We start from the raw sequence: 24,832 nt of genomic DNA, 5'->3' as shown, positions 1-24,832 counted from the left end.
GCATCAAAGAGGGATGGGGATTCCTGGGAATTTCTGGGAATTTCTGGGGATTTCTGGGAATTTCTGGAGATTTATGGGGGTCCAGGGACATCAAAGAGGAATTGGAATTAATGAGGATTTATGGGAATGTATAGGAATTTAGTGGGATTTATGGGTGTTCAGGGGTATCAAAGAGGGATGGGGATTCCTGGGAATTTATGGGAATTTCTGGGGATTTACGGGAATTTCTGGAGATTTATGGGGGTCCAGGGACATCAAAGAGGAATTGGAATTAATGAGGATTTATGGGAATGTATAGGAATTTAGTGGGATTTATGGGTGTTCAGGGGTATCAAAGAGGGATGGGGATTCCTGGGAATTTCTGGGGATTTCTGGGAATTTCTGGGGATTCCTGGGAATTCCTGGGGGCTGTGGGGGCTCAGGGCACCCCCAAATTCCGTCTCCTCTCTTCCCAGGCGAGCGCGGCCCCAAGGGGGACAAGGGGGACCGGGGGGACCGAGGAGCGGCCGGTGGCACCGGTGAGTTCCCCACGGAGACCCCGGCGCGGGATTTGGGGGGATTTTTGGGAATTTGGAGCCCAGGGAGGGGAAATCCCTGATGGAAAGAGGAATTCCTGATGTTGGGAAAACCATCCCGGGGTTCTCCTGCGATTCCAGGGATGTCCCAGCGTGGGGACATTGCCCATGGAATTCCAGGGATGTCACTCCTTGGGGACATTCCAGCCTGGGGACATTGCCCATGGAATGCCAGGGACGTCCCAGCCTGGGGACACCATCCCTGGAGATGCCACCATGGATGATGTCTGCATGGATGATGTCAGCTTGGATGATGTCAGCTTGGATGACATCACCATCCCTTTGAGACGCCACAATCCCTGGGGATGTTGCCATGGATTATTTCACTGTGGATGACATCACTGCGGATGACATCACTGTGGATGAAGTTCGCCATGGATGATGTCACCATGGGTCATGCCACCATGGATGATGTCACCATGGATGATGTCACATGGATTATGTCCCCATGGATGATGTCACCATGGATGATGTCACCATGGATGATGTCACTATGGATTATGTCCCCATGGATGATGTCACCTTGGATGACATCACCTCGGATGATGTCCCCGTGGATGCTGTCCCCATGGCTGACATCCCCACGGCTGCTTTCCCCATTGCTGATGTCCCCACAGCTCCTGTCCCCATGGCTGACGCCACCATGGATGACATCGCCATGGCTGCTGTCCCCACGGCCATGGCTGCTGTCCCCATGGCTGACATTCCCACCGATGCTGTCCCCTGTCCCTCCTGCCATCCCGCAGCTCCGTCCGAGGGCTCGGTGTGGCTGCTGTCCCCCTGGCTGCTGTCCCCATCCCCATGGCTGCTGTCCCCCTGGCTGCTGTCCCCATCCCCCTGGCTGCTGTCCCCATGGCTGTCCCACAGTTCCATCGGAGGGCTCGGTGCGCCTGGTGAACGGCTCCTGTCCCCATGTCCATCCTGGTGTCCCCGTGTCCATCTTGCCATCCCCAGCTCTGTCTGAGGGCTCGGTGCACCTGGTGAACCACTCCTGTCCCCATGTCCATCCTGATGTCCCCATGTCCATCCTGATGTCCCTCCTGGTGTCTCCAGTTCCCTCAGAGGGCTCAGTGCGGCTGGTTAACCACTCCTGTCCCCGTGTCCATCCTGGTGTCCCCGTGTCCCTCCTGGTGTCCCCATGTCCACATTTACTGTCCCCATGTCCATCCTGGTGTCCCCCTGTCTATCCCCAGTTCTGTCCGAGGGCTCGGTGCGCCTGGTGAACGGCTCCGGGGGCCACATTTACTGTCCCCATGTCCCCATGTCCATGTTTGCTGTCCCCATGTCCCTCCTGGTGTCCCCAGGTCCATCCGAGGGCTCGGTGCGCCTGGTGAACGGCTCCGGGCCCCACGTTTGCTGTCCCCACATTTACTGTCCCCATGTCCATGTTTGCTGTGCCCGTGTCCCTCCTGATGTCCCCCTGTCCATGTTTGCTGTCCCCATGTCCATCCCCAGCTCCGTCCGAGGGCTCGGTGCGCCTGGTGAACGGCTCCTGTCCCCATGTCCATGTTTGCTGTCCCCATGTCCCTCCTGGTGTCCCCATGTCCATGTTTACTGTCCCCCTGTCCATCCACAGTTCCCTCTGAGGGTTCAGTGCACCTGGTGAACAGCTCCTGTCCCCATCCCCACATCTACTGTCCCCATGTCCATCCTGGTGTCCTCATGTCTTTCCCTAGCTCCCTCGGAGGGCTCAGTGCGCCTGGTGAACGGCTCCTGTCCCCATGTCCATGTTTACTGTCCCCATGTCCCTCCTGCTGTCCCCATGTCCATCCCCAGTTCCCTCCGAGGGCTCAGTGTGCCTGGTGAACAGCTCCTGTCCCCGTGTCCATGTTTGCTGTCCCCATGTCCCTCCTGGTGTCCCCATGTCCATGTTTGCTGTCCCCATGTCCCCCTGTCCATCCGCAGCTCCCTCCGAGGGCTCGGTGTGCCTGGTGAACGGCTCCTGTCCCCATGTCCATGTTTGCTGTCCCTATGTCCATCCTGGTGTCCCCATGTCCACATTTACTGTCCCCATGTCCCTCCTGGTGTCCCCGTGTCCATGTTTACTGTCCCTCCTGGTGTCCCCAGGTCCATCCGAGGGCTCGGTGCGCCTGGTGAACGGCTCCGGGCCCCACGTTTGCTGTCCCCACATTTACTGTCCCCATGTCCATGTTTGCTGTGCCCGTGTCCCTCCTGGTGTCCCCATGTCCATCCTGCTGTCCCCCTGTCCATCCCACAGTTCCCTCGGAGGGCTCGGTGCGCCTGGTGAACGGCTCCTGTCCCCGTGTCCATGTTTGCTGTCCCCATGTCCATCCTGGTGTCCCCCTGTCCATGTTTACTGTCCCCATGTCCATCCTGGTGTCTCCATGTCCGTGTTTGCTGTCCCCATGTCCCCCTGTCCATCCCGCAGCTCCGTCCGAGGGCTCGGTGCGCCTGGTGAACGGCTCCTGTCCCCATGTCCATGTTTGCTGTCCCCATGTCCCTCCTGGTGTCCCCATGTCCCTCCTGGTGTCCCCATGTCCCTCCTGGTGTCCCCAGGTCCGTCCGAGGGCTCGGCGCGCCTGGTGAACGGCTCCTGTCCCCATGTCCACATTTACTGTCCTCATGTCCATCCTGGTGTCCCCATGTCCATGTTTACTGTCCCCATGTCTCTCCTGCTGTCCCCATGTCCATCCTGCTGTCCCCATGTCCCCCTGTCCATCCGCAGCTCCCTCCGAGGGCTCGGTGCGCCTGGTGAACGGCTCCTGTCCCCGTGTCCATGTTTGCTGTCCCCATGTCCATCCTGGTGTCCCCATGTCCATCCTGGTGTCCCCATGTCCATCCTGGTGTCCCCATGTCCACATTTACTGTCCCCATGTCCATCCTGGTGTCCCCAGGTCCGTCCAAGGGCTCGGTGCGCCTGGTGAACAGTTCCTGTCCCCGTGTCCATGTTTACTGTCCCCATGTCCCTCCTGCTGTCCCCATGTCCATCCTGCTGTCCCCATGTCCCCCTGTCCATCCGCAGCTCCCTCCGAGGGCTCGGTGCACCTGGTGAACGGCTCCTGGTGTCCCCATGTCCATGTTTACTGTCCCCGTGTCCATGTTTGCTGTCCCCATGTCCCCCTGTCCATCCCCAGTTCCCTTGGAGGGCTCGGTGCGCCTGGTGAACGGCTCCTGTCCCCATGTCCATCCTGGTGTCCCCATGTCCCCCTGTCCATCCGCAGCTCCGTCCGAGGGCTCGGTGCGCCTGGTGAACGGCTCCGGGCCCCACGAGGGGCGCCTGGAGATTTTCCACGAGCGCCGCTGGGGCTCGGTGTGCGACGACGGCTGGGACGGGCGGGACGGGGACGTGGCGTGCCGCATGCTGGGCTACCCCGGCGCCGCCGACGTCTTCCGCATGGCGCGCTTCGGACAAGGTGGGACACGGGGGATGGGAGCGGGATCCGGGATCGGGAACGGGATGGGGAATGGGAATGGGAATGGGATTGGGACTGGGATTGGGATCGGGAATGGGATTGGGATGGGAGATGGCTCCTGTGGGATTTGGGATTTGGAATGGCTCCTCGGGATTGGGAATGGGAGTGGGAATGGGAATGGGATTTGGAATGAGGAATGGGATTGGGATTTTGGATGGGGAATGGGATTGGGATTGGGAACGGGAATGGGATTTGGAATGGGATTGGGGAACGGCTCCTAGGGATTGGGAATGGGATTGGGAACGGGCACGGGATTCGGGATTGGGAATGGGATTTGGGATGGGGAATGGGATTGGGATTTGGGATGGGATTGGGATTGGGGAACGGCTCCTTGGGATTGGGAACGGGCACGGGATTCGGGATTGGGATGGGGGATGGCTCCTGTGGGATTTGGGATTTGGAATGGCTCCTCGGGATTGGGAATGGGATTGGGATTGGGAATGGGATTTGGGATGGGGGATGGCTCCTGTGGGATTTGGGATTTGGAATGGCTCCTTGGGATTGGGAATGGAATTGGGAGTGGGAATGGGAATGGGATTGGGATTCGGGATTGGGAATGAGATTCAGGGTTGGGAACAGCTCCTCGGGATCGAGAACGGGATTCGGGATTGGGAATGGGATTCAGGATCGAGAACAGCTCCTGTGGGATTTGAGAATGGATCCTCAGCATTGCGAGTGGCTGCTTGGGATTGGGAACGGCTCCTCTGGATTGGGAACAGGATTCGGGATGGAGAATGGGATTCAGGATGGGGAACGGGATTCAGGAAGAGGATTTGGGATTGGGAATGGCTCCTCAGGATTGGGAATGAGATTCGAGATGGGGAACGGCTCCTTGGGACCAGGTGTGGGATCAGGAATGGGATTTGGGATTGGGAATGGGATTTGGGATGGGGAATAGCTCCTGTGGGATTTGGGAATGTCTCCTTGGGATTGGGAACTGCTCCTATGGGATTGGGAATGGGATTTAAGATTGGGAATGGGATTTGGGATTGGGAACAGCTCCGCGGGATCAGAAATGGGATTTGGGATCGGGAGTGGTTCCTGTGGGATTTGGGAACAGATCCTCAGGATTTGGAATGGGATTCAGGATGGGGAACGGGATTCGGGATGGAGACTGGCTCCTGTGGGATTTGGGAACAGGATTTGGGATTGGGAACGGCTCCTCAGGATTTGGAAGAGCTTCTTGAGATCCTGGGGAACAGCTCCTGTGGGATTTGGGAACGGCTCCTCGGGATGCCAGGGAACGGCTCCTTGGGATTGGGAACAGGATTTGGGATTGCGAACGGCTCCTCAGGATTTGGAGCTGCTCCTTGGGATTTGGGAATGGCTCCTCAGGATCCCAGGGAACGGCTCCTCAGGATTGGGAACAGCTCCTGTGGGATTGGGAACTGCTCCTGTGGGATTGGGAACGGCTCCTGTGGGATTGGGAACTGCTCCTGTGGGATTTGGGAACGGCTCCTGTGGGATTGGGAAGTGCTCCTGTGGGATTCGGGAACAGCTCCTGTGGGATTGGGAATGGGTCATCAGGATCCCGGGGAACGGCTCCTTGGGTTTCAGGACTGGCTCCTGTGGGATCCCTGTAGTTCTGTCCGTGTCCGTGTGTCCGTCCGCAGGCGCGGGGAAGATCTGGATGGACGACGTGTCCTGCACGGGCACCGAGGAGTCCCTGGAGCTCTGCAGCTTCTCGGGCTGGGGCCGCACCAACTGCGGCCACGCCGAGGACGCCGGAGTGCGCTGCCGGACAGACTGACACTGACCAAACGGACAGACTGACAGCTGCCAGACAGACTGACAGCTGCTGGACAGACTGACAGCGTCTGACTGGACAGACTGACAGCAGCTGGACAGACTGACTGACACAGACCAGACAGACAGACTGACACAGACCGGACAGACTGACAGCGACCGGCTGGACAGACTGACAGTGACCAACTGGACAGACTGACAGCGACCGGCTGGACAGACTGACAGCTGCCGGACAGACAGACTGACACAGACCGGAGAGACTGACAGCGAACGGCCGGACAGACTGACAGCGACTGGCTGGACAGACTGATTGACACCAACTGGACAGACTGACAGCGGCCAGACAGACTGACAGTGACCAACTGGACAGACTGACAGCAGCCAGACAGACTGACAGCTGCCGGACAGACTGACAGCGACTGACTGGACAGACTGACACAGACCGGACAGACTGACTGACACCAACCGGACAGACTGACAGCTGCCAGACAGACTGACAGCTGCCGGACAGACTGACAGCGACTGACTGGACAGACTGACAGCGGCTGGACAGACTGACAGCAACCGGCCGGACAGACTGACACCAACCGGACAGACTGACAGCAGCCGGACAGACTGACACCGACCGGACAGACTGACACCAACCAACCGGACAGACTGACAGCGGCCAGACAGACTGACACCAACCGGACAGACTGACAGCGACCGGACAGACAGACTGACACAGACCAACCGGACAGACTGACACCAGCAGGACATACTGACAGCGACCAACCTGACAGACTGACAGTGGCCGGACAGACAGACACTGGCAGGACAGACTGACACCAAAACCCATCCCATAGGGAATGACCCCAAATCCACCCCATAACGGAATGACCCAAAACCCATCCCAAAAGGGCCAGGACCTGACTCCAAATCCATCCCATAACAGACTGATCCCAAAACCCATCCCAAAGGAGAAATCCCAAACCCGCCCCAAAGGGGAAACCCCAAACCCATCCCAAAGGGAGGTCCTGAATCCATCCCGAACCGGAAAACCCCAAATCCATCCCAAAAAGGAAACCCCAAATCCATCCCAAAAGGGAAAATCTCCAATAGACCCCAAAGGGGTCAGGGGATAACCCCAAATCCATCCCAAAGAGACCAGGGGGAAAACCCCAAATCCATCCCAAAAAGCTTGTGCTGAAAACCCTAAATCCACCCCAAAAGGGAAAACCCCAAAATCATCCCAAAGAGGCCAGGGGACAACCCCAAATCCACCCCAAAGAGACCGGGGTGAAAACCCCAAACCCATCCCAAAAGGGGAAAATCCCAAATCCATCCCAAAGGGGAAAATCCCAAATCCATCCCAAAAGAGAAAATCCCAAATCCACCCCAAAGAGACTGGGGAGAAATCCCAAATCCATCCCAAAAGAGAAAATCCCAAATCCACCCCAAAGAGACCGGGGTGAAAACCCCAAATCCATCCCAAAGGGGAAAATCCCAAATCCACCCCAAAGAGACTGGGGAGAAATCCCAAACCCATCCCAAAAGGGGAAAATCCCAAATCCATCCCAAAAGAGAAAATCCCAAATCCATCCCAAAGAGACCAGGGTGAAAACCCCAAATCCATCCCAAAAGAGAAAATCCCAAATCCATCCCAAAAGAGAAAATCCCAAATCCATCCCAAAGGGGAAAATCCCAAATCCATCCCAAAGGGGCCAGGGGTGATCCCAAAAACGGACAACCCCAAATCCATCCCAAATCCGCGTCCCAACCCGGATCCCAGGAATGGGATCGTTCCCAGAGAAATAAAGGATTTGTTCTTCTCCCGGTGGAGTTATGGGATTTATGGGTTTTTGTTGGTTTATGGTTTTTTTTGGTTTATGGGGTTTTTTTTGGTTTATGGAGTTCATTGGGTTTTTATAGGGTTTATGGGAGGTTATGGGGTTTTATGGGGTTTATAGAGTTTTTGGGGGGCTTATGGGGATTTGTGGGTTTTTTTGGGATTTTATGGGGTTTTATGGAGTTTTGGGATTTATGAGGTTTAGGGGGCTTTTATGGGAGTTTGGGGGATTTATGGGGATGCAAGGATGGGGGTTTAGGGGGTCTATGGGGTTTGGGGGATTTTGGGGGTTTTATGGGGGTTTAGGGCATTTCTGGGGGTTTAGGGGTTTTGGGGGATGTATGGAGGTTTAGGGGGATTTATGGGGGTTGGGGGATTTTATGGGGTTTATGGCGTTTAGAGGTATTTTTGGGGATTTTATGGGGGTTTAGGGTATTTATGGGATTTTTATTGGGGTTTTATGGGCATTTATGGGGTTTCCTGGGGGTTGAGAGGGATTTATGGGGATTTATTTGGTTTATGGGGTTTTATTGGCTTTTATGGGGTTTATGCAATTTATAGAGGTTTGAGGGTTTTTATGCAATTTATGGGGTTTTGGGGGATTTTATGGGGTTTAGGGTGTTTTATGGGGTTTAATGGGTTAATGGGGGTTTATGGTGTTTATGGGGTTTAATGGGGCATTATGGGATTAATGTTGTTTATGGGGTTATGAGGTTCGTGAGGTTTATGGAGGTTTGTGGCCCTTTATGGGGTTTATGTTTTTATTTTTTTTGTTTGTGGGGTTTATGGGGTATTTTTGATTTTTTTTTTATAGGGGTTTGTGGTATTTATGGGGTTTTATTGGGGTTTATGGGTATTTATGTGCTTTTATGGACATTTATGGGGTTTTAGGGCATTTATGGTGGTTTATGGGGTTTTTTGGGGTCTTGTGGGGTTTTATGGAGTTTTTACGGCGGTTTAGGGCATTTATGGGGTTTTATCGGGGGGTAAGGGGATTTTTGGGGTTTATGGGGTTTAGAGGTATATTTGAGATTTTTATGGGGTTTTCGGGCATTTATGTTTTTCCACGGACCCCCCCCAGCGCCCCCCCAAATTCCTGGGCACCCCCTCTCCCCTCTTTGCCCCTTCCGAGCCCCGCGGAGCCCCCGGAGGGCCCCAAAACCCCCGCGCCGCTTTTGGGGCCGCCCCAAAACCCCCCGGGACCGCCCCAAGCCACGCCCACCGCGCGCTGGCCACGCCCCCACACCGCGCGAGCGCGCGCGCGCAGATTACGTCACCCCGCCAGAGCTGGGCCACGCCCCCCCGCTTTGACCGCGCCCCGCGCCTGCCCGCGCTGCTCTGGCCACGCCCCCTCGCGCCATATTTGGTGTTTGGTCACTCCCCCCAGGAAGGGGCGGGGCCGGCGCGAGCGCGCGCGCGGGGTTCGAACGCGGCGCCCGAAAACGGCCGGAAAAGGCGGGAAAAGGATCCAGGGATTTCCCGGGAATTTCCTTGGGATCGGCACCGGGAAAAGGACCCCGGGATTCCCGTGGCTCGGCGGCCGCAGCCAGCGAACCCCGGAGCGAGGTGGGACCGGCGGCTCTTCCTGGGAGCCCCCGGAGCTGGGATCGCCCCCCAAAATCCTGGGATTCCCCCCATTCCCAAATCCCAACCCCGGATCCCCCATCCCTGTGTTGGGATCCTGCCCCACGCCACAATTCCCAAATCTGAGATCCCCCAGCCTGGGAGCATCCCAGTTCCCAGGGCCGGGATTTTGGGGATCCCCCCCAAATTCCCAAATCTGGGACTTCCCGAATTCCCCAGTTTGGGACCCCCCCCCCCCCCCCGCAATTCCCAAATCCAGCCCGCTCCCCTCCAATTCCCAAATCCAGGATTTCCCGATTCCCAAATCTGGAATCCCCCAATTCCCAAACACGAAACCCCCACTAGTTCCTAAATTCAGGATTTCCCAAATTTGGGAAATTCCCCAGTTCCCAAAATTTTCCCCCAGTTTCCAAATCTGCCCCTGCCAATGCCCAAATCTGGGATTTCCCAATTCCCAAATCCAGGATTTCTGTAATCCCCAAACCCGGGGTTTCTCCAATTTCCAAATCCAGGATTTCTCCAAATCCAGGCCCCCCCCCCCAGTCCCCAGAATTTCCTCCAATTCCCAAATCCAGGATATCCCCATTTCCCAAAATTTCCTCCAATTCCCAAATCTGCGCTCCCCCCTGCCTCCCCCACCAACACCCAAATTCAGGATTTCCCAATTCCCAAAATTCCCCCCAATTCCCAACCCGCCTCCCCAGTGCCATTGGGGTCCCTCCGTGTCCCACAGGATCGGGATTGGGATTGGGATCAGGATTGGGATTGGGATCGGCTCCATGGACACCTTCCAGTCCCCGACGCCCTCGGCCCGCCGGGACAAAGCCGGTGAGGAACAGCGGGAATGGCCTGGAATGGTCCCAGAGGGATCGGGATGGTCCTGAAGGGATCGGGATGTGTGATCCCGGAATGTTCCCAAAGGGATCGGGATGTTCCCAAAGGGATCGGGATGTTTGATCCTGGAATGATCCCAAAGGGATCGGGATGGTTCCAAAGGAATGGGAATGATCCTGGAATGACCCCAAGGGGATGGGAACATTCCCATGGGAATGATCCTGGAATGATCCCAAGGGGATGGGAACATTCCCAAAGGGATCGGGATGTTCCCAGAGGGATCGGGATGTTTGATCCTGGAATGATCCCAAAGGGATCGGGATGGTCCCAAGGGGATTGGGAGGGACCCAGAGGGATTGAGAATGTTCCCAAAAGGATGGGAATGTTCCCAAAGGGATTTCCTGTGGAATCAGCAGGTCCCATTCCCAGCAGGATTGTCCATGGGATCAGCACATCCCATTCCCAGTTGGATTTTCCTGTAGCATCAGCAGATCCCAATGCCTGTGGGATTGTCCATGGGATCAGCAGACCCCGATCCCAGTGGGATTTCCCATGGGATCACCGGGAATTGTCCCCGCAGAGCCCAGCCCCGTGTCCGTCACCATCCCGGCCTCTCCCTTCATGCAGAAGTTGGGATTCGGCACCGGAGTCAGCGTCTACCTGATGAAAAGGTTGGGAATTGTTATCCTGGGAAATCCCGGAGGTGATCCCGGTTTTCTTCCCCATGGATATGGAGCCGAGGGAGGGATTTGGGAATTGTGGAGCTGAGAAGGAACATGGAGTTTTGGGATAACCCTGTCCCGGTTGGAATTCTGGGATTTGGGCTTCGTTATTTTGGGATAATCTTGGCCCAGCTGGAATTCCAGGGATATTGGGCTCCATTATTTTGGGATAACCCTGTCCCAGCTGGAATCCAGGGATTTAGGCTCCATTATTTCAGGATAATCTTGTCCTGGCTGGAATTCCAGGGCTTTGGGCTCCATTATTTTGGGATAGCCCTTTCCTGGCTGGAATCACAGGGATTTGGGCTCCATTCCCAGGAATTCCAGGATTTGAGCTCCGTTATTTTGGGATAATCCTTGCCAAGCTGTAATTCTGGGATTTGGGCTTATTTTTGGATAACCCATTCCCAGCTGGAATTCTGGGATTTGGGCTCCATTCCTGGGAATTCTGGGATTTTGGGCTCCATTATTTTGGGATAACCCATTCCCAGCTGGAATCCCAGGATTTGGGTTTATTTTTGGATAACACATTCCCAGCTAGAATTCTGGGATTTGGGCTCCATTATTCCTGGGAATTGCAAGATTTTGGGCTCCATTATTCTGGGATAACCCATTCCCAGCTGGAATTCTGGGATTTGGGCTCCATTATTTTGGGATAACCCTTTCTTGGCCGGAATTCCAGGATTGTGGGCTCCATTATTTCCGGTTAACCCATTCCCAGCTGGAATTCCAGGGGTTTGAGCTCCATTCCTTCCCTCCACCGGCTCCACCTGGAAACGGGATCGGATAAAAACTTCCCTTTCCTCGAAAATTCCCTGGTGGAATTCGCAGCATTCCCGTCCCACTGTGTGTGTGGGTGGGGGGGAGTTTGGACCCTTTCCCGTTGGGAATTCCGTGGGAATTCCGGGGTTTTTCCCGGGCAGGTCCCCGCGGGGGCTGCCGCGCTCCCCGTGGGCGGTGAAGAAAATCAACGCCGGCTGCTCGCAGAGCCAGCGCAGCCGCTTCCAGCGCCGGCTGCGCGAGGAGGCGCGGACCCTGCGGAACCTGCGGCACCCCAACATTGTCGGTGCGCCTTCCCGGGAACCGGGGCATGGATCCATGGGAATGGAGGGGTTGGGGACATTGGGAATGGGGTTGGGGACATTGGGAATGGGGTTGGGGACATTGGGAATGGGGTTGGGGACATGGGAATGGGGTAGGGTAATGGGGTGGGGTACATTGGGAATGGGGCTGGGTACATTGGGATTGGGGTTGGGGACATGGGAATGGGGTTGGGTGTGATGGGAATGGGGTGGGGTACATGGGAATGGGGTTGGGGACATTGGGAATGGGTTTGGGTACATTGGGAATGGGGTTGGGTGTGATGGGAATGGAGATGGATTTGATGGGAATGGGGTTGGATCCATGGGAATGGGGTTGGATCCATGGGAATGGGGTTGGGTGTGATGGGAATGGGGTTGGGTACATTGGGAATGGGGCTGGATCCATGGGAATAGAGTTGGGTACATTGGGATTGGGGTTGGGTACTTTGGAAATGGGGTTGGGGACATTGGGAATGGGGTGGGGTACATTGGGAATGGGGTTGGATCCATGGGAATGGGGTTGGGGACATTGGGAATGGGGTTGGGTACATTGGGAATGGGGTTGGATCCATGGGAATGGGGTGGGGTACATTGGGAATGGGGTTGGGTACATTGGGATTGGGGTTCGGTGTGATGGGAATGGAGATGGATTTGATGGGAATGGGGTTGGGTACATTGGGAATGCAGGGTTGGATTTGATGGGAATGGATCCATGGGAATGCAGGGGTTGGATCCATGGGAATTGGTTGGATCCCCTGGGAATGGAGGGGATTTGATGGGAATGGGGTTGGAACCATTGGGAATGGGAATGGATTTGATGGGAATGGAGGGATAAATCCAAGGGAATGAAGGAGTTGGATCCATTGGGAATGGAGAGATGGATCCATGGGAATGGGGTTGGGTACATTGGGAATGGAGGGGGCGGATCCATTGGGAATGGGGTTGGATCCATGGGAATGGAGGGGGTGGAGCCAATTCCAGAGGGAGATGAGGGGGATCCGGGATTGGGGAATTCCAAACCTCCCAGTGCCTCTGGAGTTCCCAGGGAAGCCGGGGCTGCCCCCGGATCCCCGGGAGTGTCCAAGGATGGATTTGGAGCTCCCTGGGATCAAGGGAGGGCTCAGGGTTGGATTGGGATGGGACTGAAATCCATGAATCCCATCTGGAGCATTCCATGATTGTGGCTGCTCCCCCATTCCCATTGCCATCCCCATTCCCATGGATCCCACCATTCCCATTCCCACAGATCCCATTCTCATTAATCCCATTCCCTTGGATCCCGCAGCTCCTATTCCCACAGATCCCATTCCCATGGATCCCATTCTTATCAATCCCATCCCATTGCCATACCCATTCCCACAGTTCCCATTCCCATGGATCCAATCCCATTGCCATTCCCACAGTTCCCATTCCCATTCTCAAGGCTCCCATACCCATTCCCACAAATCCCATGGTTCCCATTCCCACAGCTCCCATTCCCACGGATCCCATTCCCACAGCTCCCATTCCCATGGATCCCATTCCCACGGATCCCATGGATACAATTCCTATGGATCCCATCCCAATCCCAAGGATCCCATTCCCATCTCCATTCCAATTGTCGGGGATCCAATTCCCATGGCTCCCATGGATCCCATTCCCAGGGATCCCATGGATTCCATCCCATTCCCATTCCCACGGATCCCATTCCCATTCCCATGGCTCTCATTCCCACGGATCCCATTTCCATCCCCATGGATCCCATCCCATTCCCATGGCTCCTATTCCCATGGATCCCATGGCTCCCATTCCCATGGATCCTATGGATCCCATTCCCATTGATCCCATCCCATTCCCAGGGATCCCATTCCCACGGATCCCATGGATCCCATTCCCATTCCCATGGCTCCCATTCCCACGGATCCCATCCCATTCCCACGGCTCTCATTCCCATGGCTCCCATTCCCATCCCCATGGATCCCATCGCATTCCCATGGCTCCCATTCCCACGGATCCCATTTCCATCCCCATGGATCCCATCCCATTCCCATGGCTCTCATTCCCATGGCTCTCATTCCCATGGCTCCCATTTCCATCCCCATGGATCCCATCACATTCCCAGTGATCCCAGTGTTCCCATTCCAGGGTACCGGGCGCTGACGACGGCTCCGGACGGGAGCCTCTGCCTGGCCATGGAATTCGGGGGGGAGAAATCCCTGAACGACCTCATCGAGGAGCGCCGGGAGCAGGGCCTGGGAATGTTCCCGGCCGGCACCATCCTGCACGTGGCCCTCAGCATGGCCAGGGGCCTCCAGGTACCCGGAAAATCCCGGGAAAAAACCCTGGGATTTCGGGAAGAAAGCCGGGGAATTCTGGGAAAAGTCACGTGGTTCCAGGAAACTCCCAAGATTCCAAGGAAATACTGGGATTCCGGGATAAAGGGGAGCCAAGGGGGCTTTCTAGATGCTGGGATAGGGATGGGGATGGGTGGGATCTTCTTGGGAAAGGATTCCTGGCTGGGCTGGAATTCCCAGAGAATCCCTGGCAGTGTCCCAGGGTGGGTTTGGATCACCCTGGGATGGTGGGAAGTGTCCCTGGGATGGGATTGAAGGTCCATGGATCCCATCCCAAACCATTCCGGGATTCTGGGATCAAGGACACTCAGGATCCATCCCGAGGGATTTTTATGGAATTCGGGGATGGAAAAGGGAAGGGAGACCCTTCCTGGAGTCCTGAATTCCCAGGGAATCCCTGGATCCCAAAATTCCTTCTCAAGGAGGAATGGGGATGGGGCTGGATCCAACCCAGGAGAGCTGGAGCGAGATTTGGGAAAAGGGCCTGGAATGGCAGGACAGGGAATGGCTCCCACCATGGCCAGAGGGTGGGGATTTGGGGATTTTGGGATCTTGGCAAGGAATTCCCGGTTGGGCTGGAATTCCCAGAGAATCCCTGGCAGTGCCCAAGGAGCGGCCGCAGGATCGGGCTGATCCATGAGATCCCCCAATCCATGGATTCCGAGCCACCCCTGAAGTTTCCAGGCTGGATCCGGGATTTGTCCCTGCTCTGAATTCCCGGCATTCCCGGCGTTTCCCGCTGCAGTACCTGCACACGGAGCAGCGGCTGCTCCACGGCGACATCAAATCCCCCAACGTCGTCGTCCGCGGCGCCTTCGAGAGCGTCAAGATCTGCGACGTCGGCGTCTCCCTGCCCCTGGACGAGAACCTGACCGGTGGGACACCGGGAATCACCGGGAACGGGGGCTCCTATCCCATGGATCCCATTCCCAACATCCCTTTGATCCCGTGATCCCGTTGTAGTGAGCGATCCCATTCCCATGGATCCCACTGCCATTCCTATTCCCATGGATCCCATTCCCATGACTCCCGTTCCCATGACTCCCATTCCAATGGGTTTCATCTCCATTCCCATTGGGATGGGATTCCCGGGAATGTGGGGTTCCCAGGAATGCAGGGTCCCTGGGAATGTGGGAGTCCCATCCCCATGGATCACATCCTATTCCCATGGATCCCATTCCCATGGATTTCTGTGAGCAATCCCCTTCCCAATCCATTCCCATTCCCGATATCCCATTATCCCGCTGCAGTGAGTGATCCCATTCCCAATCCTGTCCCTGATATCCCGTTATCCCGCTGCAGTAAGCGATCCCATTCCCAATCCCAATATCCCTGTGATCCCAATATCCCGCCATCCCTCTGCTCCCGCTGCAGTGAGCAACCTCGATCCCAACATCCGGATCCCAATATCCCTTTGATCCCATCATTCCCAATTTGTTCCCTCCGCTCCATCGGCAGTGAGCGATCCCGATCACATTCCCAATCCCATTCCTGATATCCCTTTGATCCCAATCCCAGTATCCCAATCCCGATATCCCATTGATCCCGATTTGTCCCTGTTATCCCTGTGCAGTGAGAAACCCGTCCCTGTGCTACGTGGGCAGTCCCGATCCCAACATCCCATTGATCCCATTATTCCCGAGATGTTCCCGTTATCCCATGGCAGTGAGTGACCCCTCTCTCTCCTATCTGGGCACAGAACCCCGTATCCCATTGATCCCTTTGATCCCAATATATTCCCACCTGACAGCTGGGACACCGGGAATTACCGGCAACGGGGGACTCCCATCCCATGGATCCCATTCCCAGCATCCCTTTGATCCCGTGATTCCGTTGTAGTGAGTGATCCCATTCCCATGGATCCCACTCCCATTCCTGTTCCCATGGATCCCATTCCCATGACTCCCGTTCCAATGGGTTTCATCTCCATTCCCATTGGGATGGGATTCCCGGGAATGTGGGGTTCCCAGGAATGCGGGGTCCCTGGGAATGTGGGAGTCCCATCCCCATGGATCACATCCTATTCCCATGGATCCCATTCCCATGGATTTCTGTGAGCAATCCCCTTCCCAATCCATTCCCATTCCCGATATCCCTTTGATCCTGTTGATCCCACTGCAGTGAGCGATCCCATTCCCGATCTCATTCCCATTCCTGATCCCAATATCCCTCTGATCCGGTTCATCCCTTTCATCCCTGCCCCTGGACGAGAACCTGACTGGTGGGACACCGGGAATCACCGGGAACGGGGGATTCCCATTCCATGGATCCCATTCCCAGCGTCCCTTTGATCCCGTGATCCCGTTGTAGTGAGCGATCCCATTCCCATGGATCCCACTGCCATCCCTACTCCCATGGATCCCATTCCCATGACTCCCATTCCAATGGGTTTCATCTCCATTCCCATTGGGATGGGATTCCCGGGAATGTGGGGTTCCCAGGAATGCGGGGTCCCTGGGAATGTGGGAGTCCCATCCCCATGGATCTCATCCTATTCCCATGGATCCCATTCCCATGGATTTCTGTGAGCGATCTCATTCCCAATTCCATTCCCGATATCCCTTTGATCCTGTTGATCCCACTGCAGTGAGCGATCCCATTCCCGATCTCATTCCCATTCCCGATCCCAATATCCCTCTGATCCAGTTCATCCCTTTCATCCCTGCCCCTGGCCGAGAACCTGACAGGTGGGACACCGGGAATGACCGGGAATGGGGGACTCCCATCCCATGGATCCCATTCCCAACATCCCTTTGATCCCTTGATCCCGTTGTAGTGAGTGATCCCCTTCCCAATCCATTCCCGTTCCCGATATCCCGTTATCCCGCTGCAGTGAGTGATCCCATTCCCAATCCTGTCCCTGATATCCCGTTATCCCGCTGCAATGAGCGATCCCATTCCCAATCCCAAAATCCCTTTGATCCTAATATCCCGCCATCCCTCTGCTCCCGCTGCAGTGAGCAATCTCAATCCCAGTATCCTGATCCCAATATCCCTTTGATCCCATCATTCCCGATTTGTCCCCGTTATCCCTGTGCAGTGAGCGATCCCGATCCCATTTGCAATCCCACTATCCCTTTGATCCCATTGATCCCGATTTTTTCCTGTTATCCCATGGCAGTGAGCAACCTCTCCCTGTGCTACGTGGGCACGGAGCCCCATTGATCCCATTGATCCCATAATTCCCAATATCCCGTTATCCCTGTGCAGTGAGCGACCCCTCCCTGAGCTATGTGGGCACGGAGCCCCATACCCATTGATTCCCATATCCCATTGATCCCATTATCCCATGGCAGTGAGTGATCCGTCCCCGTGCTACGTGGGCATGGAGCCCCATTGATCCCATTGATCCCATAATTCCCAATATCCCGTTATCCCTGTTTTAGTGAGTGACCCCTCCCTGTGCTACATGGGCACGGAGCCCCATTGATCCCGTTGATCCCGTTATTCCCGATTTTTTCCCGTTATCCCTGTTTTAGTGAGCGATCCCTCCCTGTGCTACGTGGGCACGGAGCCCCAAATCCCATTGATCCCATTGATCCTGTTATTCCCAATATCCCGTTATCCCTGTGCAGTGAGCCACCCCTCCCTGTGCTACATGGGCACGGAGCCCCATTGATCCCATTGATCCCGTTGATCCCATAATTCCCAATATCCCATTATCCCTGTGCAGTGAGTGACCCCTCTCTGTGCTACGTGGGCACGGAGCCCCATTGATCCCATTGATCCTGTTATTCCCGATTTATTCCCGTTATCCCTGTTTTAGTGAGCGATCCCTCCCTGTGCTACGTGGGCACGGAGCCCCATTGATCCCGTTGATCCTGTTGATCCCATTGATCCCAAATTCCCGTTTTTCCCTCGGCAGTGAGCAACCTGTCCCTGAGCTATGTGGGCACGGAGCCCCATTGATCCCATTGATCCCATAATTCCCAATATCCCGTTATCCCCTCGGCAGTGAGTGATCCCTCCCTGTGCTACGTGGGCATGGAGCCCCATTGATCCCGTTATTCCCAATATCCCATTATTCCCGAATTATTCCCATTATTTCCTCGGCAGTCAGTGATCCCTCCCTGTGCTACGTGGGCACGGAGCCCCATTGATCCCGTTATTCCCGATTTTTTCCCGTTATCCCTGTTTTAGTGAGTGACCCCTCCCTGTGCTACGTGGGCACGGAGCCCTATATCCCATTGATCCCGTTATTCCCGATTTATTCCCGTTATCCCATGGCAGTGAGCGACCCCTCCCTGTGCTACGTGGGCACAGAGCCCCATTGATCCCATTGATCCCGTTATTCCTGATTTATTCCCGTTATTCCCGATTTATTCCCGTTTTTCCTGCTGCAGTGAGTGATCCCTCCCTGTGCTACGTGGGCACGGAGCCCCATTGATCCCATTGATCCCATTATTCCCGATGTATTCCCATTTTTCCGTGTGCAGTGAGCGATCCCTCCCTGTGCTACGTGGGCACGGAGCCCCATTGATCCCATAATTCCCAATATCCCGTTATCCTGTTTTAGTGAGAGACCCGTCCCTGTGCTACGTGGGCATGGAGCCCCATCCATCCCATTGATCCCATTATTCCCGATTTTTTCCCGTTATCCCTGCACAGTGAGTGACCCGTCCCTGTGCTACGTGGGCACGGAGCCCCATTGATCCCATTGATCCCGTTATTCCCGATTTATTCCCGTTATCCCTGTTTTAGTGAGTGACCCGTCCCTGTGCTATGTGGGCACGGAGCCGTGGTCGCCGCCCGAGGCGCTGGAGCCGGGCGGGGCCATCTCCGACCGCGCCGACGTCTTCGCCTTCGGCCTCACGCTCTGGGAGATGCTGGCGCTGAGCGTGCCCCACCTGCCCCCGGCCCGCGAGGACGGATCCGACGGTACCGGGAATTACGGGAATAACGGGAATTACGGGAATTACAGAGAGGGAACGGGCGTGGGGAAGGGATCCGGGGAGTGCTCGGGTGGGAAAGGGGCTTTGGGATTTGGGGAAAGGGGGAATGGGATGGGGTGGGATGGGATGGGATGGGATGGGATGGGATGGGATGGGATGGGATGGGATGGGATTCCCGCTGGGAAAGGGGAGCTTGGGATGGTGGGATCTTGGGAAGGGATTCCTGGCTGGGCTGGAATTCCCAAAGAATCCCTGGCAGCGTCCAAGGGTGGATTTGGATCACCCTGGGATGGTGGGAAGTGTCCCTGGGATCATGGGATTGAAGGTCCAGGGATCCCATCCCAAACCATTTCGGGATTCTGGGATCAAGGACACTCAGGATGCATCCCGAGGGATTTTTATGGAATTCGGGGGTGGAAAAGGAAAGGAAGACCCTTCCTGGAGTCCTGAATTCCCAGTGCAGCCCTGGATCCCAAAATTCCTTCTCAAGGAGGAATGGGGATGGGGATGGATCCAGGCCTGGAGAGCTGGAGCGGGATTTGGGAAAAGGGCCTGGAATGGCAGGACAGGGAATGGCTCCCACCATGGCCAGAGGGTCGGGATTTTGGGATTGTGGGATCTTGGGAAGGAATTCCTGGCTGGGCTGGAATTCCCAGAGGATCCCTGGTGGTCTCGGGATCACCCTGGGTACATCAGGAAGCTCTACACTGGGATCGCGACTGGGATTCCTGGGATGCACTGCTGACGGCCGCTCCCTCCTGGCACTCCAGAGGGTTGGGATATTGGGATCTTGGGCTTTTAGGATTTCATGATTTTGGGACTTTGGGAAGGAGTTCCTGTCTGGGAGGGTGTGGAGGGCTGGAATTCTCAGAGGATCCCTGTTAGTGTCCAAGGAAAGCTCTGGATCGCCCTGGGAAGATCAGGAAGCGCCGCTGGGCCCCCGGCATCCCAGAGGGTTGGGATTTTGGGATCTTGGTGTTTTGGGAGTTTGGGATCTTGAGGTTTTGTAATTTTGGGATTTTGGGGAGAATTCCTGTCTGGGAGGGTGTGGAGGGCCTGGGCTGGAACTCCCAGAGGATCCCTGGGAGCATCAGGAAGCGGCGGGCTGGGATGGGGCCGGGATTCCCGGGATCTGCTCCCAACAGCCCTTCCCTCTCTCCCTCCCTCCGTCCCTCGTTCCCGTTATCGCAGAGGACTCGTGCTCGGAGGATTCCCTGGACGAGGCCGCGTACCAGGCCGCGCTGGGCTCGCGGCCGCCGCTGCCCGCGGAGGCGGCGCAGGAGCCCTCCCAGGCGCCCGTGCGGGAGCTCTTCTGCGCATGCACCGCCCGCGAGCCCCCGCGGCGCCCCCCGGCGGCCGCCATCGTCACTGCGCTGCTGCAGCTGCGGGAATGCCGGGAACGGGAACAGCCGGGGGGAGAGCGGGAATGAGGGGCGGGATAATTACGGGAATAATGCCGGGATAACGGGGTGGGAATGATGAGGGACAGCGGGGATAGCCGGGATAACACAGCGGGAATGAGGGGTGGGATAACACAGTGGGAATGCCCTGGCAGCGGCCCGTGCGGGAGCTCTTCTGCGCATGCCCCGTCCGCAGCGCCACCCCGGCGGCCGCCATCGTCACTGCGCTGCTGGAGCTGCGGGAATGCCGGGAACGGGAACAACCGGGGGGAGAGCGGGAATGAGGGGCGGGATAACAGGAATAATGACAGGATAATGGGCTGGGAATGATGAGGGACAGCGGGGATAGCCGGGATAACACAGCGGGAATGAGGGGTGGGGGACAGCGGGAGTGAGGGATGGGATAACAGAGCGGGAATGCCTTGGCAGCGGCCCGTGCGGGAGCTCTTCTGCGCATGCGCCGCACCCCTAGCGACCACCGTCGTCGCTGCGCTGCAGCAGCTGCGGAAATGCCGGGAACGGGAACGGGAACAGCCGGGGGGAGAGCGGGAATGACGAGATGGGGAGGGAATGAGGGATAACAGAGCAGGAATGATGGGGGATAGCGGGAATAGCCGGGATAACACAGTGGGAATAATAAGGGACAGCGGGAATAGCCGGGATAACAGCGGGAATGCCCTGGCAGCGGCCCGTGCGGGAGCTCTTCTGCGCATGCGCCCCCCGGCGGCCGCCATCGTCACTGCGCTGCTGCAGCTGCGGGAATGCCGGGAACGGGAACGGGAACAGGCGGGGGCAGAACGGGAATGACGGGATAATTACGGGAATAATGCCGGGATAACACAGCCCTGAGGGACAGCGGGAATGAGGGATGGGATAACGGAGCGGGAATGCCCTCACAGCGGCCCGTGCGGGAGCTCTTCTGCGCATGCCCCGGCCGCGGCGCCCCCCAGCGGCCGCCATTGTCAGTGCACTGCGGGAATGAGGGATGGGATAGCGGGAATGAGGGATGGGATAACGGGAATGAGGGGTGGGATAGCGGGAATGAGGGATGGGATACCGGGAATGAGGGATGGGATAACGGGAATGAGGGACGGGATAACGGGAATGAGGGGTGGGATAACGGGAATGAGGGATGGGATACCGGGAATGAGGGGTGGGATACCGGGAATGATGCCAGTAACACGGCGGGAATTCCGGGATAACAGATCCCTGAGGGACTGGGATAACAGAGCTGGAATTCCGGGATAATGGAATGGGAATTCCAGGATAACAGAGCTGGAATTCCAGGATAATGGAGTGGGAATTCCAGGATAACACAGCCCTGAGAGACTGGGGTAGCAGTGGAGCGGGAATTCTGGGATAACGGAGCGGGAATTCCTGGCATTACAGAGCTGGAATTCTGGGATAACGGAGCAGGAATTCCTGGCATTACCGAGCTGGGATTCCTGGAATTCCAGAGCATTGAGAGCCCAGGATAACAGAGCAGGAATTCCTGGGATTATGGAGCAGAAATTCCGGGATTATGGAGCCGGAATTCCTGGGATTATGGAGCAAAAATTCCGGGAATATGGATCTGGAATTCCTGGGATTACAGACCTGGAATTCTCAGAGTTCCAGAGGCCTGAGAGCCTGGGATATTGGAGCTGGAATTCCAGGGATAACAGCTGGAATTCTGGGATAATGGAGCTGGGATCCTGGGATAATGAAATGGGAATTCCTGGTATAACAGAGCAGGAATTCCCAGGGTTACAGAGCTGGAATTCCTGGGATTATGGACCTGGAAATTCCGGGATTATGGAGCTGGAATTCCTGGGATTATGGGGATTACAGAGCCCAACATTCCCAAAATTCCAGAACCTCCTGGAATCCCAGTGGGAGTTGATCCTGGAGCCCAGGATCCCAGAGTTGAACATTCCCAGAATTCCGGAGCCTCCCAAAATCCCAGAGCGCTGACATCCATGGAATTCCAAAGCCCTGACATTCCCGGAATTCCAGAGCCTGACATTCCCAAATTTCCAGAGTCTGAAACTCCTGGAATTCCAGAGCCGTGACATTCCCGGATTTCCTTTTTTGGGCGGGAGTTTCCCTCTTTTAGCTCAACTTTTCCTTCCTTTTTTGGGCCGGAATTCCCAAATTTATTTTGGATTTTCCCTCATTTTAAGTTGGATTTACCCAAGGTTTTTCCTGGATTTTTCCCTCTTTTTTTTGGAGTCAGATTTTCCCTCTTTTCTCATTTGGATTTTCCCTCTTTTTCTGGGTGGGAATTGCCCGAGTTTTCCCACTGGATTTTCCCTCTGTTTTAATTGGATTTTCCCATTTTTTGGGTTGGATTTTCCCTCATTTTCCCACTCATTGGGGTTTGGATTTTCCCGATTTTTCAGCTCCCATTTTTCCAAGTTTCCAGGTTGGATTCTCCCAAATTTGGGGTTGGATTTTCCCTCATTTTTCCCTTTTTTAGGTTGGATTTTCCCCAATTTTCCCCCTCTTTGGGATTTCGATTTTCCCTTTTCTCCAGGTGGGATTTTTCCCTCTGGGGTTTGGATTTTCCCAAGTTTTTTTTTTTCCTGGGGTTTTCCCTCATTTTTTGGGCTGGAATTTCCCAAATTTAGGTCAGAATTTTCCCTCTTTTTTCAGTTGGATTTTTCCTCTTTTTTGGGCTGGAATTTCCCAAATTTAGGTTGGATTTTCCCTCATTTTAGGGTGGATTTTCCTCATTTTTTAAATTGGATTTTCCCTCATTTTAGGGTGGATTTTTCCTCATTTTTCCCTTTTTTAGGTTGGATTTTCCCTCATTTCCCCTCTCTTTGGGGTTTGGATTTTCCCGATTTTTCAGCTCCGATTTTCCCAAGTTTTCAGGTTGGATTCTCCCAAATTTGTGGTTGGATTTCCCAAGTTTCAGCTTTGGATTTTCCCAATTTTTAGGGTTGGATTTTCCCTCATTTTTGGGCTGGAATTTCCCTATTTTGGGTCAGATTTTCACTCCAGTTTTAGTTGGATTTTCTCCCTTTTTTAGGCTGGAATTCCCTCATTTTCCCACTCTTTGGAATTCAGATTTTCCCAAGCTTTTTGCAGGATTTTTTCCCTCTTTCAGGTCGGATTTTCCCGTCTTTTTTCAGTTGGATTTTCCCTCTTTTTTAGGCTGGAATTCCCAAGTTTAGGTTGGAATTTCCCTCCATTTTTAAATTGGATTATCCCTCTTTTTAAGTCGGATTCTCCCTTTTTTAGGTCAGATTTTCCCTCATTTTTGGGCTGGAATTCCCTCTTTTTGGGGATTGGATTTTCCCTCTGGGCTTTGGATTTTCCCAAGTTTTTTCCTGGATTTTCCCTCATTTTTGGGCTGGAATTTTCTGAGTTTTCCCCCTGGATTTTCCCTCATTTTGGAGTTGGATTTTCCCCAGTTTTCCTTCGGGAAAGTTTCAAATAAATAAATTTGTTCCTCTCTCTGGAATTGCTGGATTTTTCCTTGGGATTTGGATTTTCCAGAGGGGCGGGAGCCTGGATGGGATTCGGGTGCTCTGAGGGGGGAAAATTCCCAAAAAATCCCAAATATTTCCATAAAAACCCCAAAAATTCCCAAAATATCCCAAATATTTCCATAAAAACCTCAAAAATCTCAAATATTTCCATAAAAACCAAAAAAAATCCCAAAAAATCCCAAATATTTCCATAAAAACCCAAAAATCCCAAATATTTCCATAAAAACAAAAAAAAATTCCCAGAAAATCCCAAATATTTCCATAAAAACCCCAAAAATCCCAAATATTTCCATAAAAACCCCAAAAAATCCCAAATATTTCCATAAAACCCCCAAAAATTCCCTAAAAGAAGTGGAATATTCCCATAAAACTTTTTATTATCCTCCAAAACCTGGAATGTTCCCATAAATTCATGGAATCTTAACATAAAACCTTGGAATGTTCCCATCAAAAAATGCAACAGAAAACTTTGGAGCATTTTCAGAAATTTATGGAATAACATCAGAAAACCTTGGAATATCGACAGAAATTTATGGAATAACTGCAGAAAAACTTGGAATGTTGGCAGAAAGCAATGGAACAGCATCAGAAAAACTTGGAATATCAACAGAAATTTATGGAATATCCTCAGAAAATCTTGGAATATTCCCACAACGGCCTGGAAAACTTTGGAATATTGACAGAAATTTATGGAATAACTTCAGAAAACCTTGGAATATTGACAGAATTTAATGGAATAACTTCAGGCAAACTCGGAATATTGACAGAAATTTTTGGGGTGTCTTCACAAAATCTTGGAATATTGTCAGGAATTTACGGATTATCATGGAAAAACATTGGAATATTGTCAGGAATTTATGGAATATCTTCACAGAAACGTGGATTATTGACAGGAATTTATGGAATAACTTCACAAAACCTTGGGA

General features: G+C 54.4%; 2 protein-coding genes and 1 long non-coding RNA gene across 3 annotated transcripts in view; 2 read left to right on the top strand and 1 right to left on the bottom strand.

Moving 5' to 3' along the window:
• The window catches only part of SCARA5 (scavenger receptor class A member 5), a 38,979-nt gene extending 32,505 nt beyond the window's left edge, over positions 1-6,474 (top strand). The window contains exons 7-9 of the mRNA XM_074536356.1: positions 456-518; positions 3,758-3,949; positions 5,623-6,474. Coding sequence (XP_074392457.1) covers positions 456-518; positions 3,758-3,949; positions 5,623-5,759 — 392 coding nt within the window. The 3' untranslated portion in view covers positions 5,760-6,474. The remainder of the gene's footprint in view (positions 1-455; positions 519-3,757; positions 3,950-5,622) is intronic.
• Positions 6,475-9,023: 2,549 nt separating this feature from the next.
• Positions 9,024-21,480, top strand: PBK (PDZ binding kinase). Its single transcript, XM_074536364.1, has 8 exons — positions 9,024-9,149; positions 9,901-9,995; positions 10,582-10,672; positions 11,647-11,789; positions 13,930-14,099; positions 14,884-15,013; positions 18,840-19,016; positions 20,222-21,480. Exons 2-8 carry the CDS (start codon positions 9,947-9,949, stop codon positions 20,458-20,460), a joined length of 999 nt encoding a protein of 332 aa, XP_074392465.1. The 5' UTR covers positions 9,024-9,149; positions 9,901-9,946; the 3' UTR covers positions 20,461-21,480.
• On the bottom strand, positions 11,196-15,017 carry LOC141728416 (uncharacterized). Its single transcript, XR_012579317.1, has 3 exons — positions 14,887-15,017; positions 13,935-14,126; positions 11,196-11,493 (listed from the first exon to the last, which is right to left on the bottom strand). It is a non-coding gene; the product is annotated as an uncharacterized LOC141728416 (long non-coding RNA).
• Positions 21,481-24,832: the final 3,352 nt, after the last annotated feature.

The sequence above is a fragment of the Zonotrichia albicollis genome, chromosome 3 (assembly GCF_047830755.1).
Source record: "Zonotrichia albicollis isolate bZonAlb1 chromosome 3, bZonAlb1.hap1, whole genome shotgun sequence".
NCBI lineage: Eukaryota > Metazoa > Chordata > Aves > Passeriformes > Passerellidae > Zonotrichia > Zonotrichia albicollis.
This window is presented reverse-complemented; position numbering and strand designations above follow the sequence as displayed.

What these genes read in the sequence shown, in the direction of transcription:
- PBK (XM_074536364.1), top strand. Translation starts at nt 9,947, where the DNA reads ATGGACACCTTCCAGTCCCCGACGCCCTCGGCCCGCCGGGACAAAGCC. An exon ending in AGCGTCTACCTGATGAAAAG is followed by an intron (nt 10,673 to 11,646) that starts GTTGGGAATTGT and finishes TTTCCCGGGCAG; the next exon opens with GTCCCCGCGGGGGCTGCCGC. An exon ending in CCTGGACGAGAACCTGACCG is followed by an intron (nt 15,014 to 18,839) that starts GTGGGACACCGG and finishes TCCCTGTTTTAG; the next exon opens with TGAGTGACCCGTCCCTGTGC.